Source organism: Tachypleus tridentatus, chromosome 2 (genome assembly GCF_004210375.1).
Source record: "Tachypleus tridentatus isolate NWPU-2018 chromosome 2, ASM421037v1, whole genome shotgun sequence".
NCBI lineage: Eukaryota > Metazoa > Arthropoda > Merostomata > Xiphosura > Limulidae > Tachypleus > Tachypleus tridentatus.
This window is the reverse complement of record NC_134826.1, coordinates 22769901-22790991: the sequence shown is the minus strand read 5'-3', so window position 1 is coordinate 22790991 and position 21091 is coordinate 22769901. Positions and strand designations below refer to the sequence as shown.

Here is a 21091-nt window from a genome sequence, read left to right as displayed (position 1 = left end):
TGGAAGCAGTTTGTGCACGTGCTTTCTGTCACTTTTTGAGATGGAGATTCTTCTTGATTTTATTACTTACTATTGTTTTAGACTTATGAACAGTATTTGCCACCAATATTTGTGTTCGTGTAACAGAATGCTACATTTTATTTACCACATTGCAGTACGACTTGTTGCAGGTCTCTTTCTGGACGATCTTCAACCCCAAATTGATTCTTATTCCTTTATTTTATAGTGCCATTAAGGACAAGGAGTACCCCTCTTTGTAAAGTCTAAATTCTCGATCTGAAAATCTGTTGATGATCTGAGTGTAAGAAATATTTTGCTTTGCAAAGGGTTGCGACATTCCCATCCCAAAAGTGATCAGTTTTTGTCAGTGCCAAAATACTTACAAAATGACAAACTTTCAAAATGTAGTTCAGATTGATACCATTCTGCTTCATCTTTATATCAGCTGTGGCTGACGATGTAACTTGCTGATTTGCATGTGAAAGATTGTTTCAAGATAATAAGTATTTTGTATTTAATCTTATCATGTTAACTGTTAAAGTAGTTTTCTTTCTAAAATAATTTAATTTCCAAGTAACATGGAACTTGTACGGTCACTGTTACATATATATTTATAGATACTTAACAGTGGGGAAAAAATTCTCCTACGAATAAAAGCTACAGGGAAAAAAAAGGGGGAAAACTTTTCGATGTTTTTTTTTGTGTATGAAAAGCTTATTCTTTTCAATCTTTAGTGATATTCTGCATCAAGCAGTCCTAGATCAACTCTCAGCACTTATGGTTCTACCCAATAAAATCTACGTTTCTCTGGTAGAAGATGTTCCTCTGCGTTTACTGAAATTTGTGCCGCCTACTGTAAGTATTCATTGTCTTGGCTTTTAATAGAAAAATCTTCTTGAAAAAAGTAACTTGATAACTTTTAGCAAATTATGGTTAGCAAAGACTGCTTGACCCAACATTGCCAAGTGGGTTAAGGCGTTCGACTCGTAATTTGAGGGTTGCAGGTTCGAATCGCACCAAACATGCTCACTTTTTCAGCCGTGGGGACATTTTAAGGTGACGGTCAACCCCACTATTCATTGGTAAGAGAGTAGCTCAAGAGTTGGCGGTGAGTGGTGATGCCTTCCCTCTAGTCTTACATTGATAAATTAGAGAAGACAAGTGCAAATAGACCTCATATAGCTTTGTGCAAAATTAAAAAACAAACAAACAAAGACTGCTTAGTAGTTTAACTCGTTGTTCATTAATATGTTTTGCCATATTTTGAAAAGTTTGAGCAATGTAGAAATCTTCGTAGAGGAGGAAGTAGTAGTATTACTAGATGGACTTGTGGTCAACTTTTTCATAAAATACTTTTATTATTTACGTGGAAATGTGGTAGCAAATTCATATGAGAAGAATTATCATCATAAATGTTTGGATAGAAAAGTATTAATAGGAAACATTTTGGTCTCACGGGTTTCTTAGTTTTTTAAAGGTTTAAAAATGGTTAGAAAATAGATACAGTGAAGAAGAGTGAGTGTTATTTAAACTATTTTATTATTAATTTATATGAATAAACGTGCATGTCATGACCCTTTACAGAGTTATGTTCAATAGTTAAACTATTTTAATATTAATTTATATGAATAAACGTGCATGTCATGACCCTTTACAGAGTTATGTTCAAAAGTTAAACTATTTTAATATTAATTTATATGAATAAACGTGCATGTCATGACCCTTTACAGAGTTATGTTCAAAAGTTAAACTATTTTAATATTAATTTATATGAATAAATGTGCATGTCGTGACCCTTTACAGAGTTATGTTCAAAAGTTAAACTATTTTAATATTAATTTATATGAATAAATGTGCATGTCATGACCCTTTACAGAGTTATGTTCAAAAGTTAAACTATTTTAATATTAATTTATATGAATAAACATGGTATCAAAATATAGTTAGTAAATCAACCTTCAATATTACACAAGTTCTTAATTTTGTAAAGAAATTTATATTTTTTTTAACTGTTGGATCTCCCCTAGTATGAGAATTGTGACATTTATTCTTCAGGTCTTCTTTTTAGCACTTCTCCCTGAAATATGGAATTTATTATAAATTACTTATTATAATATAGAGATTGCTGAAGTAAAGCCCAATTTCTATAGCCTTAAATCTTGTTTCTTTGCAGAATCGTAAACTAGCAAATCAGACCCACCTTCTACAACCAGCTGTTACTACCACTTTTTCACAAATTGCAGATAATTCTCTCTGATGTTTTATATTATACCCTTTATAACAACTAGAAAGGCAAACTTTTAATTTATTCGATAACACATAATGCTACATTGTTTTCAGTATAAAGCGTTGTCAGTTTTGTTTTCAGTTTCTATGATAGTTATAAAACATTGTTTGTGTTATTTAAAAGCGGTAGAAACTCCTTAAAGAACTAGTTGCCATGTGTTAAGATGATAGATAAATTATCAAAATATTTCATTCACAGCAAAGGCTATTGATTAAAAGAAATTTATTTCAGCACTCTCCGTGAACAAATTTGTATTATAGAAAAACATCTGTGTGCTAAACTTTGTCAACCATATTTTTTGAGTGTTTTTAAAACTTAGACAAAAATGTTCTGAAAAACTTTTCAATTTACTCTGTAAAGTTTGACAACTGGTCTGATCCTAATAACCACTCTTAATTTAGATACACCACATGTATTTTGACTCATCCATTTTTAATGGCATGTTTGTTTTATAGAATATCTTTCTATCCTCTTACTTTAGTGTCTAGACCCAGATAAAGAAGAGAAAGGCCATCATAAATTACTGAAGGTTTTTTTTTTCTCTCATGTAACTTTGACATAAGTAAACTTTCCAAATTTACCAATAAAATTATTTTCAATCCTAAAATAGTCTGTATAACAATAAAACAAATAAAATTAAAATATTTATTGTAGTATAATTGTTTTGTTAATGTTTATCATATACAGACTAGAGAATAATGAATACCCTGGTATATTATATAACATTTCTGAAATGCGTCTCAGTTCCGTACACTAGACCTACACTTTCTAATGTCTGCACACATTCATACCAACAAGCTAAATATATAGTTCCTTGCCACAGTCACGTACCAAGAACAACTTTACAGTTAATGATTCATTATCTTTTGCTTGTGAAATCACTTCATTTCGTGTCCAGAAAGGTTACTTTATGGCAAACTTTGACATCACTTTGGACCAAAATTTCCCATTAATAAAATTGTCAACAGCTTCATCTGTAATCTTTTCAAAAATTACTCACAACTATTAGATGAGTTCAATTCCAAACAGTTTAAACTTTGTGAACGTTTTTTGTTCACCAACATTCATCTACATTATTTTTTGTTTTGATTGGAAAGGTGGCATTACTATATGGCCATCCTTCATCATGACCTTAGCTTATGTCTTTTTCTATAATGATTTGATAACCTGTGAAGGTATTTTGATGATGCTTTTGTAACATTTCACTCTAAAGATCATGCACCTAAACCTGCAAAATACCTAAACTTGTATCACTGCAACATAAATTTCACTTTTGAAATTAAAATCATCCTTAATTTGCCCATATTTTTCTTTTGGAGGGTTGTGTGTTGAGCCCTCTTCATTTGTGGATCATTTACTCATATATGTATTGTAATTATTGTTACATATTGATAAACCTGCATGCCAGTTAACTTTAAATGTCCATGAGCACAACAGATTTCTTACAGAATTCGTCACTTTTTTTATTATCTTTCTGTACAACAGCTATCCACATATTGTCAAACTACTGCTCTGTAAACATACAGTCTCACTAATGGATTTCTAGGTTTTACCTATGGACTACAAAAACTTGGATTTTCTGAATAAAGAGGGTATTCCTATTATTAAACAACACTTCCATACTTTGAACAATGAAAGTTCAGCTTGTTTAAATTCCTATCATTAACTGTATAGGTTATAGAGTTAACTATATAACTTTACTTATTTCAGTATTATAGGTCTTCATACTTGTTTTTTACATTTAACTTTCTTATAACAGAGAATAAATAAATATAATTTGTATTCAACATTCATATTTTTATTTGCAACTGTTATTTTGAATAATAAATTATTGCTATGTATGTCTTATCCAGTACAGTTTTGTAGGCACTAATTAAACTCCATAATGTGCTGTCTTTTAGGTTTCTTAGTGAATTGTATAAGACTCAGTTTGAATGTGTTTGTGTGCATATTGGAAAGCTTCCACTCTTGTACCTTTTAATTCTTTGTATATGCATAACATGTGTTTAAACTTACATAATTATTTTAGCCTATCTGTATTGGTTCTCAGATTGAATTACTAAATCACATCATTTTCACTAAGGCAATTCTAAACTATCTTAAATATTTGTGTATTACAGTTGTGTTAGATAGGTTAGTTCCAAACCAGTGTCAGTAAACTTATCAGTTTTTGTATTTTTCTTCAGGGTGTTCTTAGGATCAAGGTAATTGCTGGAAAAGATCTCAAGAAGGCTGATGTTGGAATGTTTGGTTTAGGTTCTTCTGACCCTTATGCTGTTGTAAAAGGTAGTGTTTACTTGTATTTTAAACTTGGTTCCTTTTCCAAATTTCTACCAAATCTAAAATTGAATAGGTTTACACATTTATGAACATATTTTAATCAGAAATGCTGAAATGCACATAATCAGTAGCTATCAGGAAACTAACAATGAACAGATTATTAAATGTTTGGTGAAGGTCATATTTCAAAGTTGAATCTTTTGTAGAAATTAAAAAGTTGTATATATATTATGTGTGTGTATTTACCTCTGGTGATGTCTTGTATTACCTGTTATAACACTTTATGAAGTTGTCAAATAATTAAGAATAATGCTAGTTTTTTATATTATAAACTTATCAGATTTGGATTTCTTACCATCCAGACCTTTTCTAAGTGAAATAATGGGCAATTCTAGAATCATGTTGAAAGTAGACACTAACTAAAAAATATACACAACAGTATTTCTATTATTCTATTCCTACTATTATTCAAATGATAGGTTCCCTAATGTGTGGGTAGTTGTGGATTTGCAAATGTGCCCCATTTCATAAATTGGTTAGGAGAGTATATAATTTCATTGTACTCAACTTGAGGTGAATGTAGTATAAACCCTCCTTCTACTATGGATTGGAAGCTGTAATCCCAGATTTGTTTGTTTTTTTTCTGACTGGAACTGACCAACTATGCACAGTTTGTTGAACTCCAGCCACTCTACATCTTGGAGTACATCTTCCATTTTAGCTTACTCACCCTACATTCCTGTGTGTTTACGATTCTTCTACAGTCCTTCTCTATCAGAATTGCAATTCAAGTATTTTGTGGTTCAAATAACACCCACCTGTTTTTTCTTTCCTTTTGGTTGTGCTTCTCCCACTTCTCCCTATGTGACACCTATTTTGGCACTGGGGGCAGAGTACACTTGGTACAGAAGTGGTGCAGTCTTCCACATGTGTTCTTATTCCACCAGAGGTCATGTTTCATGGGTGTTCTTCAGATACTTCTTTGTTATTCCTCACACTAGTCCATCCACCTGTTCAATGTGGAACTCTAGCTATATGTATGTAAGGGAGGGGTGGGATATTTACCATATCATAAATTATTTTTCTCTACTGAAAATGTATTTCTGATAGGTACTTGCCTCCTCTCACACCTACCATCTTTCTTCCCCACTGCAAATCTGTGCTTTTTTCCTACCTGATCTTGTCATGATAGTTTTGTAGAATTGAACAGAGGGAGTTGCATAAACCAGGATGTGTCACATGATGATTTACATGCAAGATGCAATTGAACCATCGTGAATCATTGTGAGATACACGAGAGTTAAAGGCTTGTGGCATGGGGAAAAAATTTTGTATACAGAAAGTAAGTAATGTGAGTGTAATAAGTACCTATCAAATATATTATCAGGATAGGAAAATAATGACATGTTGTTTTAAGTAATAACTAAAGTAAACATAACAGTTTTTTTTAACATATTGTATACAAGATACATTCATGTGTCTACTAGAATTTATTTAAAAATAGTTTTTTTTAGCTGCCAAAATGCAACCCATTGTGTTATTTGCACTTAGAAGAGCAACAATGAAGAGTTGGATAGCAACACAAGTTCATTTAGTTTCTTCTACTCATGTAGTGGACATTAATGGTTATTTAAATAGTTAATAAGGTGGTACAGGAAACAGAAGTATATAAAACATAGAGTTCACGACAGGGAGCGTTTTGAAATGTTAGCATTTAAAATGTATTTTGTTTGTCAATTAACAACTTCAATAATAAGGATGTATAACATTTTGGATTCCACACAACCTAGTAACAGAGTTTTCAAGGGCATTATAAATAGTTATTGGACCACTAGATCTATAGGGAATGCTTTAGACCAATTGCAAGTCTTAGACTTATATATTTTGATAACTAGTAGTGGACATTAAGTATATTTTAACCTGCCAAAATGTTGAGAATCATTGTTTTGCAATACATGTCATAAGTGGATGAATGCACTGGGATTGTTCTCATCTCTTTGCAAAGAAGCACTGGTATAATTGATACTGAATGTATCATACCTTTAATACTCTGGGAGTTACGGATTCTCATTTAGGCTACATGAACATGGTTATTTACTCTGCTGTACAAAATTTATTAAAAGTATGGTTTAAAGGCCTCTGAAAAGAGTTTAAAGTATTTTGGAAGAAAGAACCCTACATAGTCCTGACCATAACATCAGAGTTTTTGTTAAGAGCTTGAAACAAAGAGAAATGGAATAGAATCAAGAAGGAAAAGACTATGAAAGCTCCAAAACTTTGACTAACAAACAAGCAAGAGTTTCCCGTAGTTTAAAATGGAACAAAAACTGGAAATCTTGGCCAGGAACAGAGAAAGATAATTATGTAAATCTGAAGAACTGTTGAAATTTCAAATACTATTTTGAAACGTGCTCACGAAACTATAATGTGTAATTTCTTGCAACTATAACTTCATTGGATACTAAACATATAGTATAAATCTTTTTTCTTGGAGTTTTTTGTTTTAGTAGAATAATAGACATATTCTCTGAATGTTTCCTTTATTGCATTTTATTAATATTAATTAATAATTCCTTTTATTAATAAAAGAATAATTTTTCAGCTTTCAACAGCTTGATATTGACTCCTTTCCCTCTTGTTTTGTAACCAATCCTGTCTTGTGCCTGTATTCTAATGTGTGTGTTGCAATTGGTTGAGGGCTGTCTGTGTTGCAATTGGTTGAGGGCTGTCTGTGTTGCAGTTGGTTGAGGGCTGTCTGTGTTGAGGTGTCTACCCTACTTGGCTCCATACACAATTTTCAGTTAATTACCTATGGATAAGGTCTTCTTATCATAGTTTCATATGTGGTAAGTTCATGCAAATTTCATATTACTCATCATCATCTTTGCTTGATTTCTCTGTACTTTTTCAACATTTTGGATACATTCTTCTCAAAGTATCAACAGTGGAATGACTGTGCTTGTGAAACCAGGTGGAATCATTGCCAGCATGTCTATCTAAATTCCACAGGTTTCTGAAATATTTCCAGCATGCCTTAAGACTCAGCTTTCTTCTTATAGAAAAGAAACTTTTAATATTTTACAAAATAGTTAAAACATTAATGTACAAATTGTATGTAGGTCCAAACTCATTGTTTACACCTTTTGTTTTTTATCCCAGTGTTTCTTGTTTAAGTCATGACCTTAAATTATTACACTGATGTTCAATAAGCTTTGTTCTTTCAGTTGGTTCTCAAGAGTTCAGGACCTCTGTTGTCGAGAACAGTATTAACCCTCAATGGAATTATTATTGTGAGGTAAGTTTAAGCTGATTGGAGTTAATTTAACCCTTTTCAGTGTGTTACCTAATGTCTTTTTGGAACAAATAATTATCTTTGATTGCGTCCCTTCAATCATTTGTGAAATAAAAGTATAAATTATGTTTAAGTGTATGTATTATTAAAATTAGGATATGTTTCTTTTACTGTCCATTGTCTTGTAACTTCTCTGAGTCAAATTATTTGTTCTATGTTTAAGGATTATTTATCTTATCAGTCTCTTTAGTGGTTTTGTGCTTTAGGTGTTACTTATTGTTTTATGCTTTAAGTCAGTGTTGTTAGTTTTGCAGATGTGTTACTTTTAAGCTCTTTGTAGACTACATGTTTCTAGGTTATTGTTAGTTCATTATTTCTGTGTACTTCAGTTTAGTTTATGTGTAATATTCACTAGACTTCATGATAATTCCATTCTTTTTATGGGTTCTCTATGAGGGTTTTTGACTTCCATTTTGCTCTCCCCCTCTACTCACTTCTCAGCTGTCTTCCTTGCGATCATACCTTGATTGGTCGTGTTATCTAGCATGTTTGTGTTCTACTACACAATGGTGTTATCTAATGTGTGGAGGCCCACTCCATCAGGAGTTTACTCCTGTCTTTCTTTGTCTCCCCGTATACAGTTTTTATGTTCTAGGGTCATGTTATTTTCTTCAGTTCATCAAAGTGAGTTTTGTCATCCTGCTTTGGATGCTTATGTACTGTTTTTCTTCAGCTTTTTTGGAGTGGTATGCTCTTTTGCCCATAATTTTTCATTATGCATTCAGACTTACAATTTCATGGACATCATCCTTCTTGCTTCTTTCTGTGCTCTGTCAGTCACTAACATCCACTTCCTTCTTTGAAAAGCTTCTCAGATGGGATTTCCTTTCTGGTTGGAGAAGTCCTTTACTACTACCTCACACATTCTTTTCCACTTTGGGGTTCTCTTTGCTTCCTTTTTGGTCAAGCTCAGCCCTCTCCACTTTGGCTTCAGGATATTGAGTGAGTAATCACATTGATTATCCTTTCTCCTTCACTCTTTGTCCATGAGGTTCTCTCTCTTTTGGGACATGGTCTTTTTTGGAAGTACTCATTGCCTTGGGACTTGCTCTTGTGTGTCATCTGTCATTTGCCTACATTTTTACCCTTCTTCTTTGTCTGTGTACCACAGGCATAAACCTTGCTGCCATCTCTGGTTTATTTCCTCAATGTACTTTTGTTCTTCACCTGTCCCAGCTCTTCATCTGGTTGCTGGTTAGAGTTTGTCTGTTTTAGATCACTATAAAGAGCTGCCTGTCAAACTCCCTCCTTTCTCCTATTTCCAGAAAGTTCTCTCTTCCCTGGGGTCTTCCATTTATTTTACCTAACTTATTCAACACATTTCCTTTATTCAGCCTATCCTATCTATTTATCCCTTTGAATCCATTGTATTTTGTTCCTTATAACATTGTTTTATAACAGTTATAAACAATTGTTTATAACATTTATAACCTTGTTTCCCCTTGTCTTTCTCCAACTATGCTTATAGGTTGGGTTCATCAACTCCTACCTCTGACATATTTGTATGTACCCCTGGCTGGGTACCATCTACATGATGTTTCTTCACACCACATTCGTCATCTGACTCCTCTTTAGTTGCTCAAAATTACCATAATTTGAAGGAGAACATTCAAGCTGGTATATGGACAAACTCCCTACACTTTCATCACTCTTTCTCTGAACAACTTCTATGTATTATTTGAGCAGATAATGTTTTCCTCCTGTTGCTGTTCTACACACATATTTGATTGCTTGTGACTGGCTTTTTTTCTTTTATCATTACTTGTACATCACATTTCAGGATTCCACCTAGTGGCAGGTGTGGCTGGGTTGGGTGTACTGAATTTTATATCTTGGCAATACAACAACTACATCAGTATACTTCTCTAACATTCACTGTGAATATGGAGAATGCTTATAAAACCACTGGACATTTTTTCAGTGATATATCTGTATATCAATTTTTTTTTTATCAATATATATGTCCTAAGGACCATCACCCGTGACCTTCACATGTAAAATAAATAAGGATTTTTGCCCAACCCTATTGGCCTTCTCTTCCCTCAACACAGTTTCTCTCCCTCTTTTTATAGTGGAGCAAAGAGGTCCTTGTCAATTCCATTTCCCATTTGCTGTAGTGGTTAACTGCAGAAGTTTCCTCGTGAGTAGGTTTTATAGAATTACATGTTCTCACAATCATATGTTTTTGCTCATAGAGAGAGAGCTATCATTGTTATGCTCTATATTACATACACAATATGTCACAAAATCACTTATACAAAGAGCTTCCATTAGATGTCATGGACTACACTTGACATAATCCAGTGTCTACCAAAGGGCTTTCCCTGAATAGTTTTGTCTGGGTGGATCCTACTTGGCTAGCTTTATATTGATCCAAGGCACTTCCTCTGAATGTTTTTGCCCAGATGGACTACACTTTTTGGTTTTATATGCACAATTTACATACAATATGGCATGAAATATATTACACAGAGTGTTTCCTCTGGATTTTTTTGGCTGGGTTGACAACACTCAACATTGTACAATACAGCATTTCCCAAACGTTTTCAACTGGGGACCAGTTTATTTGTTTACAAGTTATGATACCTGGCCTCCTCAGATACCTAATTATATAACCTGATAAGATGTGACTAAGACTTACCATCAAGCTGGAAGCAATAGTTCTATCAGTTATAGAGTATACACTGTTTTATAGTACTACTGTGTAAAAGGAAATAAAATAAATTATACGTCATTGTTATTTAATAATCACATCAACTGAATATTTATTAATGAAATAACTTGTGTAAAGAGAATGATGATGCTCTTTTTCATACAAAGCAGCTTCTAATCAGGAAGGAATCCACAAATCTGGCTCGACATCTAATCTGTTCCTGTACTTGTTTTATAAGAAAACCAATGTTGAGAAGCCTGATTTGCATTTGTAAGTTATGACAAAAGGCATAAGAAATATCACTGCTTTTTTCTGATAAACTTGGATACTCAGAACAACAGCTCAGTCAAAAATAAATTAATGAGACTTGACTAGAAACAGTATTTCAGTGCAGTGTCACAGGACAGTTGAATAATTTCTGATTCAATGAGTTGTAATCCTTCTCATTTTCTGTGTTAACAGGAGTTCCTGATCCACATTTTACTGCTGTCAGTTGGAGCTAAATATTCCTTCAAGCATGGTTTTAGCCACAAAAGATGCTCTTTGATTGACAAGGAAATCTCATCTGGAATATTATCTTTTTCATTTTGGTTTTGTAATACTGTTAAAGTAGGGAAAGACACATAATTTCTCTTCTCAATTCGTTGTACTCACAAGTTAATTTTTTTATAGCTGCTTCTACCTTTTCCTGGACTTTAAAAATATTTATGTTAGTGCCTTGTAAATTTAGATTTAACCTGTTGACTGCCAAGTATTTCAGCTACTACAGCAACTCCAAACCAAGTTCAAAATACAACTCTAATGCTTCTTCATTATGTAACCTTTTTTGTGATGCCATTTTGGATTGAAGTTAAACAATATGTAAGTAGGTCAAATGTCATGTATGGTGCTGACATCTAGCATTGAAGTTAGGTATTATTGAGAACAAATTAACTCATCCGTGCCACTGTGTTACCGATTGGCTTGGACCAGTTATCTCGTCTATGGAACTGAACAGGTTAAAGCATTTAAGAAGTAAAAAATATCACATAAATAAGCCACCTCAATTCACCAATGCAGATTATGAAACCTGTCTCTAAATTTAAATATTGCATCCTTTGCTGATGATGGATGTTGCTTTAAAAACAAGATAACTTGGTTCTTCATTTTGATGAGTCTTTCTAAGACATTTCTTTTTGATAACCACCAAACTTCACAGTGTAATAGTAGATGCTCATGTTCACTTCCTAATTTTGTGCACAAAGCAGTAAAGGTTTTGGAATTCAATGGTCTAGTTTTAACATAGTTCATGAATTCAATATATTCTTGCATGTTGAATTCAAAAGTGATGTTTTCTTTGCAGCTGACACTTGTCTGTGAATGCTACAATGCACCCATTCACAGTCTGATGCCACTTCTCAGATCCTCTGGAAAACTCCTGTGTGTGAACTTGTTATTGAGCAAGCACCATTGGTTGTCAATCCAACAATTTATTTTCATTGAATATCACTCTGAATTATAAAATTATTAATTAAATTAATTTTCATCAGCCATTGTTCTTGTTGCAAGTGATTCACAAAACAATAAATCTTCATGAATTGTGTCCTATCATATCTAACAAAGCACATTAAATTGACATTGTCTGCACTTTTGTCCCTTTGTAATGAGAAAAAAATTGACTACAGTGAACTTGAAGTATAAGAATTTCTTCATTATTTTTTGCCATATCCATAATTCTACTCATTGTATTATTAGATAGGAACAATAAAACAGATTTTCTTGGTTTTTTTTATAAACATGAGATGTAATTATTTTTACTGCATGAAGTATTAGCGTTTCACCAATGGTATGCAGATAACCTGTCTCGGCTATTAGTTTTGAAATTCCACGTGAGGCCATAACCAAGTCTTCATTAGAAGATTTTGTGAAATTATTTGTTTGGAAAAAGCTATTTCATTTTTTTTAATTTATGATAAAATCTATTGGCTTACTTGAGTATTCTAGTTGTCTGGTATCCAAGTGATGTTTCAATTTCAATATTTCATGCTCTCATTTAATAATGTTGAACGAAAAAGAACACTTAATGGAAGTCATTATTGCTATCACCACTTATAAATCCATACTTTGAATATTCATCACAATGCTGTCGAATCCAGAAGGTCTTGTTTTTTTCCTTTGCTACCAAGCTGCATATCATATAAGCATTTATAATTAGGCATATTATTTTCACTAACTTCAGTTTCACTAGAACTAGACTGCATTTTTTGTATCATTTGAAGTTTTCTTGTGTGATACATATTTCTTCAGCCATCTAACTATGTTGGAGAGGGGTTTTCTTAAAAATGAACAACTTAAAAATTTTTGGTTAGTACAGACTAAGTCACAAACAATTCTCTCTCTCATCAGAACAAACTGATGCTTCTAGCACCAGCCACCAGCAACTTGTCTGCTTCTCTGTTATCACCTGGTGCTACCAGATAAAAGACTCAGATGTTGCATTCCTCTCAATTTTCATTAACATAGTAAGCAAATTTAACAACAATCAGAATAAAATTCCTAAAACTTTGATGTCAGAAATAACTGGTTAACTTGATTGAATAAGTCGTCCTTTTATGCAAGACGAAATCCGTTCTTTGATCTTGCTTGCAGACAGGGAAAGATTGTCTTGGACTCAGCAGGAGAACTTATGCAACTAACATGTTTTAACTTTTTGGTATTTCACAAGAATCTCAAGCTTGTGAACATCTTAAAACTTAATTTTAGGCTCTTAAAATTGCACTAAATGAGAACACTTTAATTCCTGAGGGACTGAAGGTATAAAGACATCCGTTAACTTGTGAATTCTATAGTTTCATAGTCTTAAGTACAAACATTTACTTTTGCTTTTTGTTGTATTATCTTAGTTAAAAAACTGAGTAATCCAAGTTAGATTAAATGAAAATTTAACTTACAATATATTTGAAAAATTATAATTTTATTAGAATATATTTATATAAATTGGTTTAATATACAACAAGGACTTGGAGAAAGTTTAAAAATGGTGATTGATAGCAAAAAGGTTAAAATTAAATTTTTGATGATTTTATGAACCAGTGTTTTTTTTATGGAGCAATACTGGGTTATGGACCACACTTTGGGAAATGCTGATCCAGTGTATATCAAAGGCCTTCTCCCTGATATTGTTGTCTGGTTGGACCTCACTTGGCGATCTTGATATAAATTCAAGGCTCTTTCCTTGGATGTTTTTGTCTTTGACTGCACATTGTATCTCAAGATACTGTCCTGGACATTTTTCTGCTCAGTCAGACTGTACTTGACATATTCATATATGATCCTTTAGCACTCTATTAATTTCTGAAAAGCATACGTGTTTTAGACATAGTACCATTTTCTACAGGTGTGGTATGTATTTTATTTGTGGCACATCTGTTTTTGTTTTAATAGTGGTAGCTCTCTACTTAATTATCTGTTTTTGAACCTTACCAGTCCCTCCTCCTTACCAATGTGGGATTCTAGCTGTAGGGGGAGAAGAGGTAGTGTCATTTCAGAAGTTAACATTTTATAACACTGAAATGTGTTTCCAGTAGGTACTTCCATTCACCCACTTTTCCTCTTCATTGATTTGCTGGTGTTTTCAGGTTTGTTTTGTCAATGATTAAAAGTGAGAATTGTGTTGTAATGCGAGAGGGAGCAATCTGTGATAGTATAGAGAGTGCAATGGGATTGGTGGAGGATAGTCACATGATTAACACATGTTGGTGCAGTTACACACAAAATATAGGGGTATAAAAGACTAGTGTGCTAGTCAAAGAATTCACAAATGTGTGGAGGGCAAATGAAGGTCAAGATAACTAGAGGTAAGAGGAGTGAGTAATTATGAGAAACACATTTTCAGTGTTGGAAGATGTTAAGTTTTGATTGAGGTAAATGGTTTGCTGGTTATCATAATTTTAGACTGAATTCCTTTATTAATTTTGTAAATTCATTATAATTTGGTGTACCAAACATAAAACGTTTAGTTTACCATTTTTATGTTACTCAAATAAGTGAAGTTTTATTTGAATGAATAGTGTTTACTTAAATTATATAATGTTGATTTATTCAACGTAATGTGCACAAGTGATGTGTACAGTGTCATTAATAGCGAACCAGGTGTTAAATATGTAAAGTATTCTTGAATGTAAATTAAATAATAATATTGTACTGTTAAGTTCATACAATCATATAAATAGTACTAAGCACTAGTTAAGCAAATGTGTATCAGTTGTTTGAACTGCTAAGTCCTCTTGCATAAAATTACACTTTCTAGACAGTAACAAAATTCTTGTTTCAGTGGAATTTTAGGCAGAGTAGACATAGTAGGTTTGAAAACTGCTTCCATACAGAGGTCTACAGTAAACTGAATAAGGCCTCAATATGGAAGCAATAAACTTTATCTTCAAGTTTTCAAACCTTGATAACAGAAAAAAAAATTATTTTAATAATCTTTTATCTTATTGTTTCTTTATTGAAATTAAGTTACCTATGGTACTTTTCATGTGTCTAATTTCGGTGTATAACCTTTAATATTTCTGTAGTAACATTAGATAAATGAATTTTTTTTGTTCTTTAGTTTTGCATTATACTCAATTCATTATCCAGATGTTCAAATAGCAGTAAATTATTGAAGGTAGTTTGTTTTTCTAGAAGATGTGTGGTGGTTTCACAGTGAAAGGCTGTTCCTACTTCATATTTAACATTTTGTTGTATTTCTGTTAAAATATAAGAAAAGTTTTCAAACCTTTATAAAGTCTGTTTATTTGTACTTATTATGCTTGCTCTCCTCACCAAGACAACCAAATATCTTGTATAAAACCTTGGTACAGTACCACCCCATGCCAAAACTTGGCTGATTTATCTACATAAGAGATTCTTATGTATAATTTATTTCAGTGTATTCCATTAAAGTGCATTGGAAGAGCATTATTTTTATTTATTTACTTATATTTTTTTAGGCTGTAGTTGACCAAGTAGAAGGCCAGTCAGTGCTTATAGATATTATGGACAAGGACCCAAGTTCTAAAGATGATTTTCTTGGAAGGTTTGTTTGACAACTTTTGCAAAGACACTGAGTTCCTAAAGTTTTATTATAATATAAAAGTTTCTTTTAAATGACATCAATGGTGTATTTTTTATAAAATATGAAACAATTAGTACAGTGGTAAGTCTATGAGAGCTCAGCAGAGAGTCCAATGTGGCTTTGCTCTAAGAAAGCACACACACATGCCTTTTATAAACTGTGAACATATGTCATATAGTTAAAAAAACTTACAAAAAAAGATAATTACAAGAATGTAACAAACAAATTGTGTAGCATTAAAGTCTAAACTTGATCAAACAGTAGGTAATCAATCCGGAAGAAAACTGGGACTAGGAACAAACCCACAGTTTTTCTTACATGATCAGTACTTTAATGAATTCGTCTACCATGTTTCAAGTTTCAGCAGTTCTTGGTTTCTTTTTTCCTTGGGTTATCTCGTAACATCAAAGGATCTTGTATGAACCATAATATTTCTGTATTAACATTAGATAAGTTGACTTTTTTGTTATTCAGTTTTGCATTATGCTCATTTTAAAGTTTTTCCAATTGGAATTTAAAGTAAAATACATCACTCTTGTAGAACTGTTTTAACAATCCCATTCAGGAAGCATTTTCTATTACATTAAAACTAAAATATACATGGCATTTTGATACATCATGCAAAAGTTAATATGGAACACTTATGGAGAAATGTATAATATATTATGAGTTGATATTGTATGGTGATGCATAAGGTGCAAAATATTCTTGATTTGTTCTTTGAACTTGATGGAAAATCATGTTGGAATATTTTATATTCTAATTGTTGGACTGTAAACTGTTTTTAAGACACAAAAACTTGGTATACTGATACTGTCATTTGCTAATAGTTTTCATAAGAGCTATTGCCTCTTTGTAGTTGGTTCTGATACTGTCTATTAGTGAAAATGTTGCTATTTTCCATGTATGAGGAAAGTTAGATGTGAAAAAAGAAGAATTTATTTAATTAAAAAAGTGTTATATGAAAATAAATAAAATTATGAGGTGAATTTATAAGCTATTATTCAGGGCACAGGACTCATAAAAAGTCCTATAAGATATTTAGGTTGAAAGTATAAGACTTGTATAAAACATTTTGGGCTAATCTTAGTTTCAGAAACTTTGTCTTTTTAACTCTTTTTCAACACAAGGTTGGTCAATTTGACCAACCATGTGACCTATTTGTACTTGTTTAAAGTATTTATAGATTTAATACTTCCATCACTCAATATAATGTATTTGGTTATCTTTCAGTTAACATAAGTCTTTCATATACAACAAATCATATATTTTATTGAATGTATTTTTAATAAACAGAAATAAATATTTGCCCATTTATATGTTAAATATTTATTTTAAATATTCTGTGTGCAAAGTAATTTTCATATTAAAAATACTTTTTCTTATTTAAAAGATCTCAGATTTCTTGTGTGATCCCTAAAACCTTCTAAATACATTTCAAATTTTTTCAGTAAAACTTCGTATTTTACCTCTACCCTAACTTAAAATGAGATTAATCAATTTGACCAACTTTTGTAACCATAAAAAAAAATCAAAATTACCCTTTCTTTCCTTTCTAGAATAATTTCAAACTGTATAATGAAACTATTTTCATTTATCATAAGTAGATTTAAGTTTATGACAGTATAGATATATTTATAATTATTTTTGTTGTTTTATCGTAATTTTAATTGCCCTTAAAGCCATGTCTAACTGCAATCCACATCATTATAAGTTGTAAATCTCATGGAACATGTGCTGTTCGAGTTACTCTATCAAATTATATTACCCACATGCTTGCCTTGTGAAATATTTTTATGGTATTATTTATTTTACATAAAGTAATCTTAGCTAACATAGAAAGATCCCTGTTTATGCATTTTAGTTACTTTTAAAATAATAAATAAACAAGAAACAAAGTACTCAGCCAGACTTCTTTTCTTACACTAATGCACTGAGTAATTTTGTTTAATTAACTAACGCATCAGCAAAGAACATAGACTAACAACATTTAAAAAGTTGACAGTCCCCTCTGGCTCTTACAATTTTCTGACTTTCTATCTATGCCACAAGAGCTGTCACAAATTCATACATTCTAGTTATTGAGTCTCTCACTGAAACATTACTGTTTACCTGAGTGAATTGACCTGTTCAAAACTCAGCATTATGCAATATATCATTTGATAGATGAAAATCTTGACTTTCTACGAGTTATATCTAATATATAATTAAATGTAAGAGAGAGGTCTTAACACATCCTGAAAGAGAAGATGTGTGTAGCTGCAAGATTTTGATTTTCTTTTGATAATTCTGTAACCAAACAAAATTGAAGCCTGTAAAAATCATAATTTGTTTGTGCAGTAATGATTCCATAGTAATAATTTACATTTAATTTCTTACTCTTTCAATGGGTGGTGGGAAAATGGAGAAGATAAGATACCGAGAGAAAATGTCGTGTGTCATACTAGGGGATATTCAGGATATTAAAGAATATTTTCTTGTAGAATTAAGAGCTTAAAACTTGTATATCATTAAAATATGGATTATTTTCTAAGATGTTATGCTATACTAATTGGTATAACAAATAAAAAGTCGTTTAATAAAATTCCAAATGTAAGGAACTAAAACTTTCTCTCGTGTAGTAAAGGATACCTGGGCTGAAAAATAACCATTTTGTATCATTTCATGTCTGTTAATTGTGGATTTATTAAAGAGGCATTCACAGGTAGTAGGTAACACACTGTCAAATGTGAGTGGAAAATGCTTTTAAGAAATTGAGTATCAGGTGTATTGCTTCAGGAAACACTTGCGAGAGATGAAAATAAATGTTGAGTAAAGATAATAAAAGAAAATGGTAGTATTGGGTATAGACCTAATAATGTTGGTGGATATATGCTAAAATAAGCCTTTTTCAAAAGTAATGGTTGTCCAGTGCAAGGATATTCATTTGTGTTATTTTCGTTTTTGTAAGTTTATTCATACATATGTGAAAACATTTCAGTCTGAGTAGTTTTTGACATTTTATGAATAATAAAACCATGCTTGTACAACTGTTAATACTGAATATCATAATTTGTACAGGATAAGCCTCAACATTTCTACTTTAATTGCTGAAGGAAGGAGCTGTGCTGTAAGTTTCAACATGTTTTCAGTAATATTTTAAACTCTTATTTTTAATAAGAGTGTATTTTTAGTTTAATGAGTGTATTTTTCTGGTCACTTCTTTATGTCATATGTTGTAAAATTTACAGTTTGCAATCACTGTATGATGCAGTATGTGAGCTATATTGGTAATAAGCAATATAAACACAAATTGGTAATTTGAGGGTTTAGTTTAATAGCATATTTTTGATGGTGAAAACAAGGTCTAGTAATGAAAATGAAGAAAGTTGATAACATGCAAAAGATTTTATTTACAAGGTGTAATTGTTTTGGATTACAATCATTCTGTCTTCAGTGAAGTCTGGAAATTGTGTTACAAAGATATTTATTATGCAAAACATATAACATTATTAATCTTTTTTTTTATTCAGTCATTAAGAAAAGAAATTGAACAATTTATGTTAAGTAACATAACATAAACTCCTTAAATCAGAGCAGATGCTGCTAATGTCCTCCCAGAAATCACAATCTAGCAATTCAACAGTGATAGTGTCCATTAACATTTGTCTCTCCAGCTGTAAACTAATCCAAACCAGGTTATGATCTACATTTTATAAATAGACCAGAAATTTTGTAACATAGTTTGATAATTACTAGGATAATTATGGAAACTATTCTTACAGAACACACTAAACAATTATGAATATAAATAGTTAATCATGCCTATGAATTAATGGTAGTAACAGTTAATAAACCTGAATTTTACCAACTGTTTCTACTGGATCCATGTGTAAACATTATTTGTACTTTGTTAATAACATTTTATAGTATTGGTATTGTAAACTTCTAATATTGTATTAAAGTAAATTTGTAAATGTATTTCATTGTGATTGATAACCTTGATGAAAATGTTTGAATCATTGCATAATTTAATATAAAAAGCAACAAGCAATGGTATTAATTTTTGTATTTATGAAGTGGCATCGCCTCCAAGACATCAAGACAGGGAAAATAAATGTGGATATAACGTGGCTGGCTTTGAGTGAAGATCCAGAAAGTCTTCATGCTGTGAGAGAATTCATTTTTATTTTTACACTAAATATGATAATTAAAATGGAGAAATGAAAAAAAAAAACACTAAATTGTCACTAAATGTTGTCTTTCTTCAATGATATTAACTTGTTTCAAATAATTTTAAATCTACATGTGTAAAAACTGGAATTTCTGAACTTTTATTTTTTGACTTTTTTAAACAGTAGAGAAAAACGTTAATTTGAGAACAAAACTTCCTAGCAGTTACAGTTTTCATCTATTTTTAGGAAGTGATGTACACAAAGAGTTTGTCTTCCAAAACTTCTCTTTCATCTGCATTGTTACTTGTATTTGTTGACTCTGCTAAACATCTTCCTGTAAGTATAACTTCTTTATTTATTTTGTCTTAATTATGCTACGTCTCAGCTGATGTGACTCTCTACTGAAAGTGTAGAAAATTAATCATAGAGTCGTGTATTTAAATCATACATGTTTTAATATCTGGCACTACTAAATTCAACATTAAGTATGGTATGTGTTGTATTTTAAATGTCGCCAGGATATATTTTTCAGCAAGGCTTACGATATTGAACCATCAATTTTGTTCCTTGAAGTAAGTTTTATTCTTCATGTTTCTAGTGTGTGAAATGGATCATTAGTTCAAAAGAATGATTAAATGTATAGATTGTATTATCAAATTTTGAGGTTATTTAAAAAAGCTATGAGCTTGGAACTGGGGTGTCATTTCAAATCTTTCAGAAAAAGATTAATTATTTAGTATTTTGACTAGGTGCAGATAATTGTTTTTGACTAATGATTACTGTAATACATCATTCATCATTGGAGTACATTAAAAATTCTTAAATGTATCACTGTTTGTAATTGGCTCAGCATGGTCCTGTGGGGTTATAAGATAGCCAAATCTCACTGCTCCTAGTATCTGATGAGAGTACCCAAGAGTTGATGGAAGGTAGTGTTGACCAACTAACTTCCCTGAAGTCTTTAATATTAAAACTAGGGATGGCTCTTGCAGTTAACACTTGTGTAATCTACAAACAAACAAATGTTTTTAACTCACTTATCTCTTTAAAATGTATTCTAACATATTTTTTAAAGTTTAAAAGAAAGCAAAAAAACAAATGGTTTGGCTGACAGGTAACTTGTTCGTGTTTTCTCAATCTTACCTTGTCACTTCTTCAGTTAAACCAGCTGTAATTACACAAAAAGTAGTAATATTGAAATTTTTGTTTTGATTCTTAAAAGAAAGGCTGGAATGAAACCTAATTTTAAAAATGTAGCTTTGACTAG

The 21091-nt window shown here is 31.6% G+C and overlaps 1 protein-coding gene across 2 annotated transcripts in view; it reads left to right on the top strand.

Moving 5' to 3' along the window:
* Positions 1 to 21091, top strand: part of LOC143239452 (extended synaptotagmin-2-like) — a 64974-nt gene that overhangs the window by 15431 nt on the left and 28452 nt on the right. For both annotated transcript variants that reach the window (XM_076480533.1, XM_076480540.1), the window contains exons 8-14: positions 735 to 855; positions 4474 to 4573; positions 7792 to 7862; positions 15546 to 15631; positions 18731 to 18779; positions 19730 to 19819; positions 20071 to 20160. In XM_076480533.1, the coding sequence (XP_076336648.1) occupies positions 735 to 855; positions 4474 to 4573; positions 7792 to 7862; positions 15546 to 15631; positions 18731 to 18779; positions 19730 to 19819; positions 20071 to 20160 (607 nt within the window). The remainder of the gene's footprint in view (positions 1 to 734; positions 856 to 4473; positions 4574 to 7791; positions 7863 to 15545; positions 15632 to 18730; positions 18780 to 19729; positions 19820 to 20070; positions 20161 to 21091) is intronic.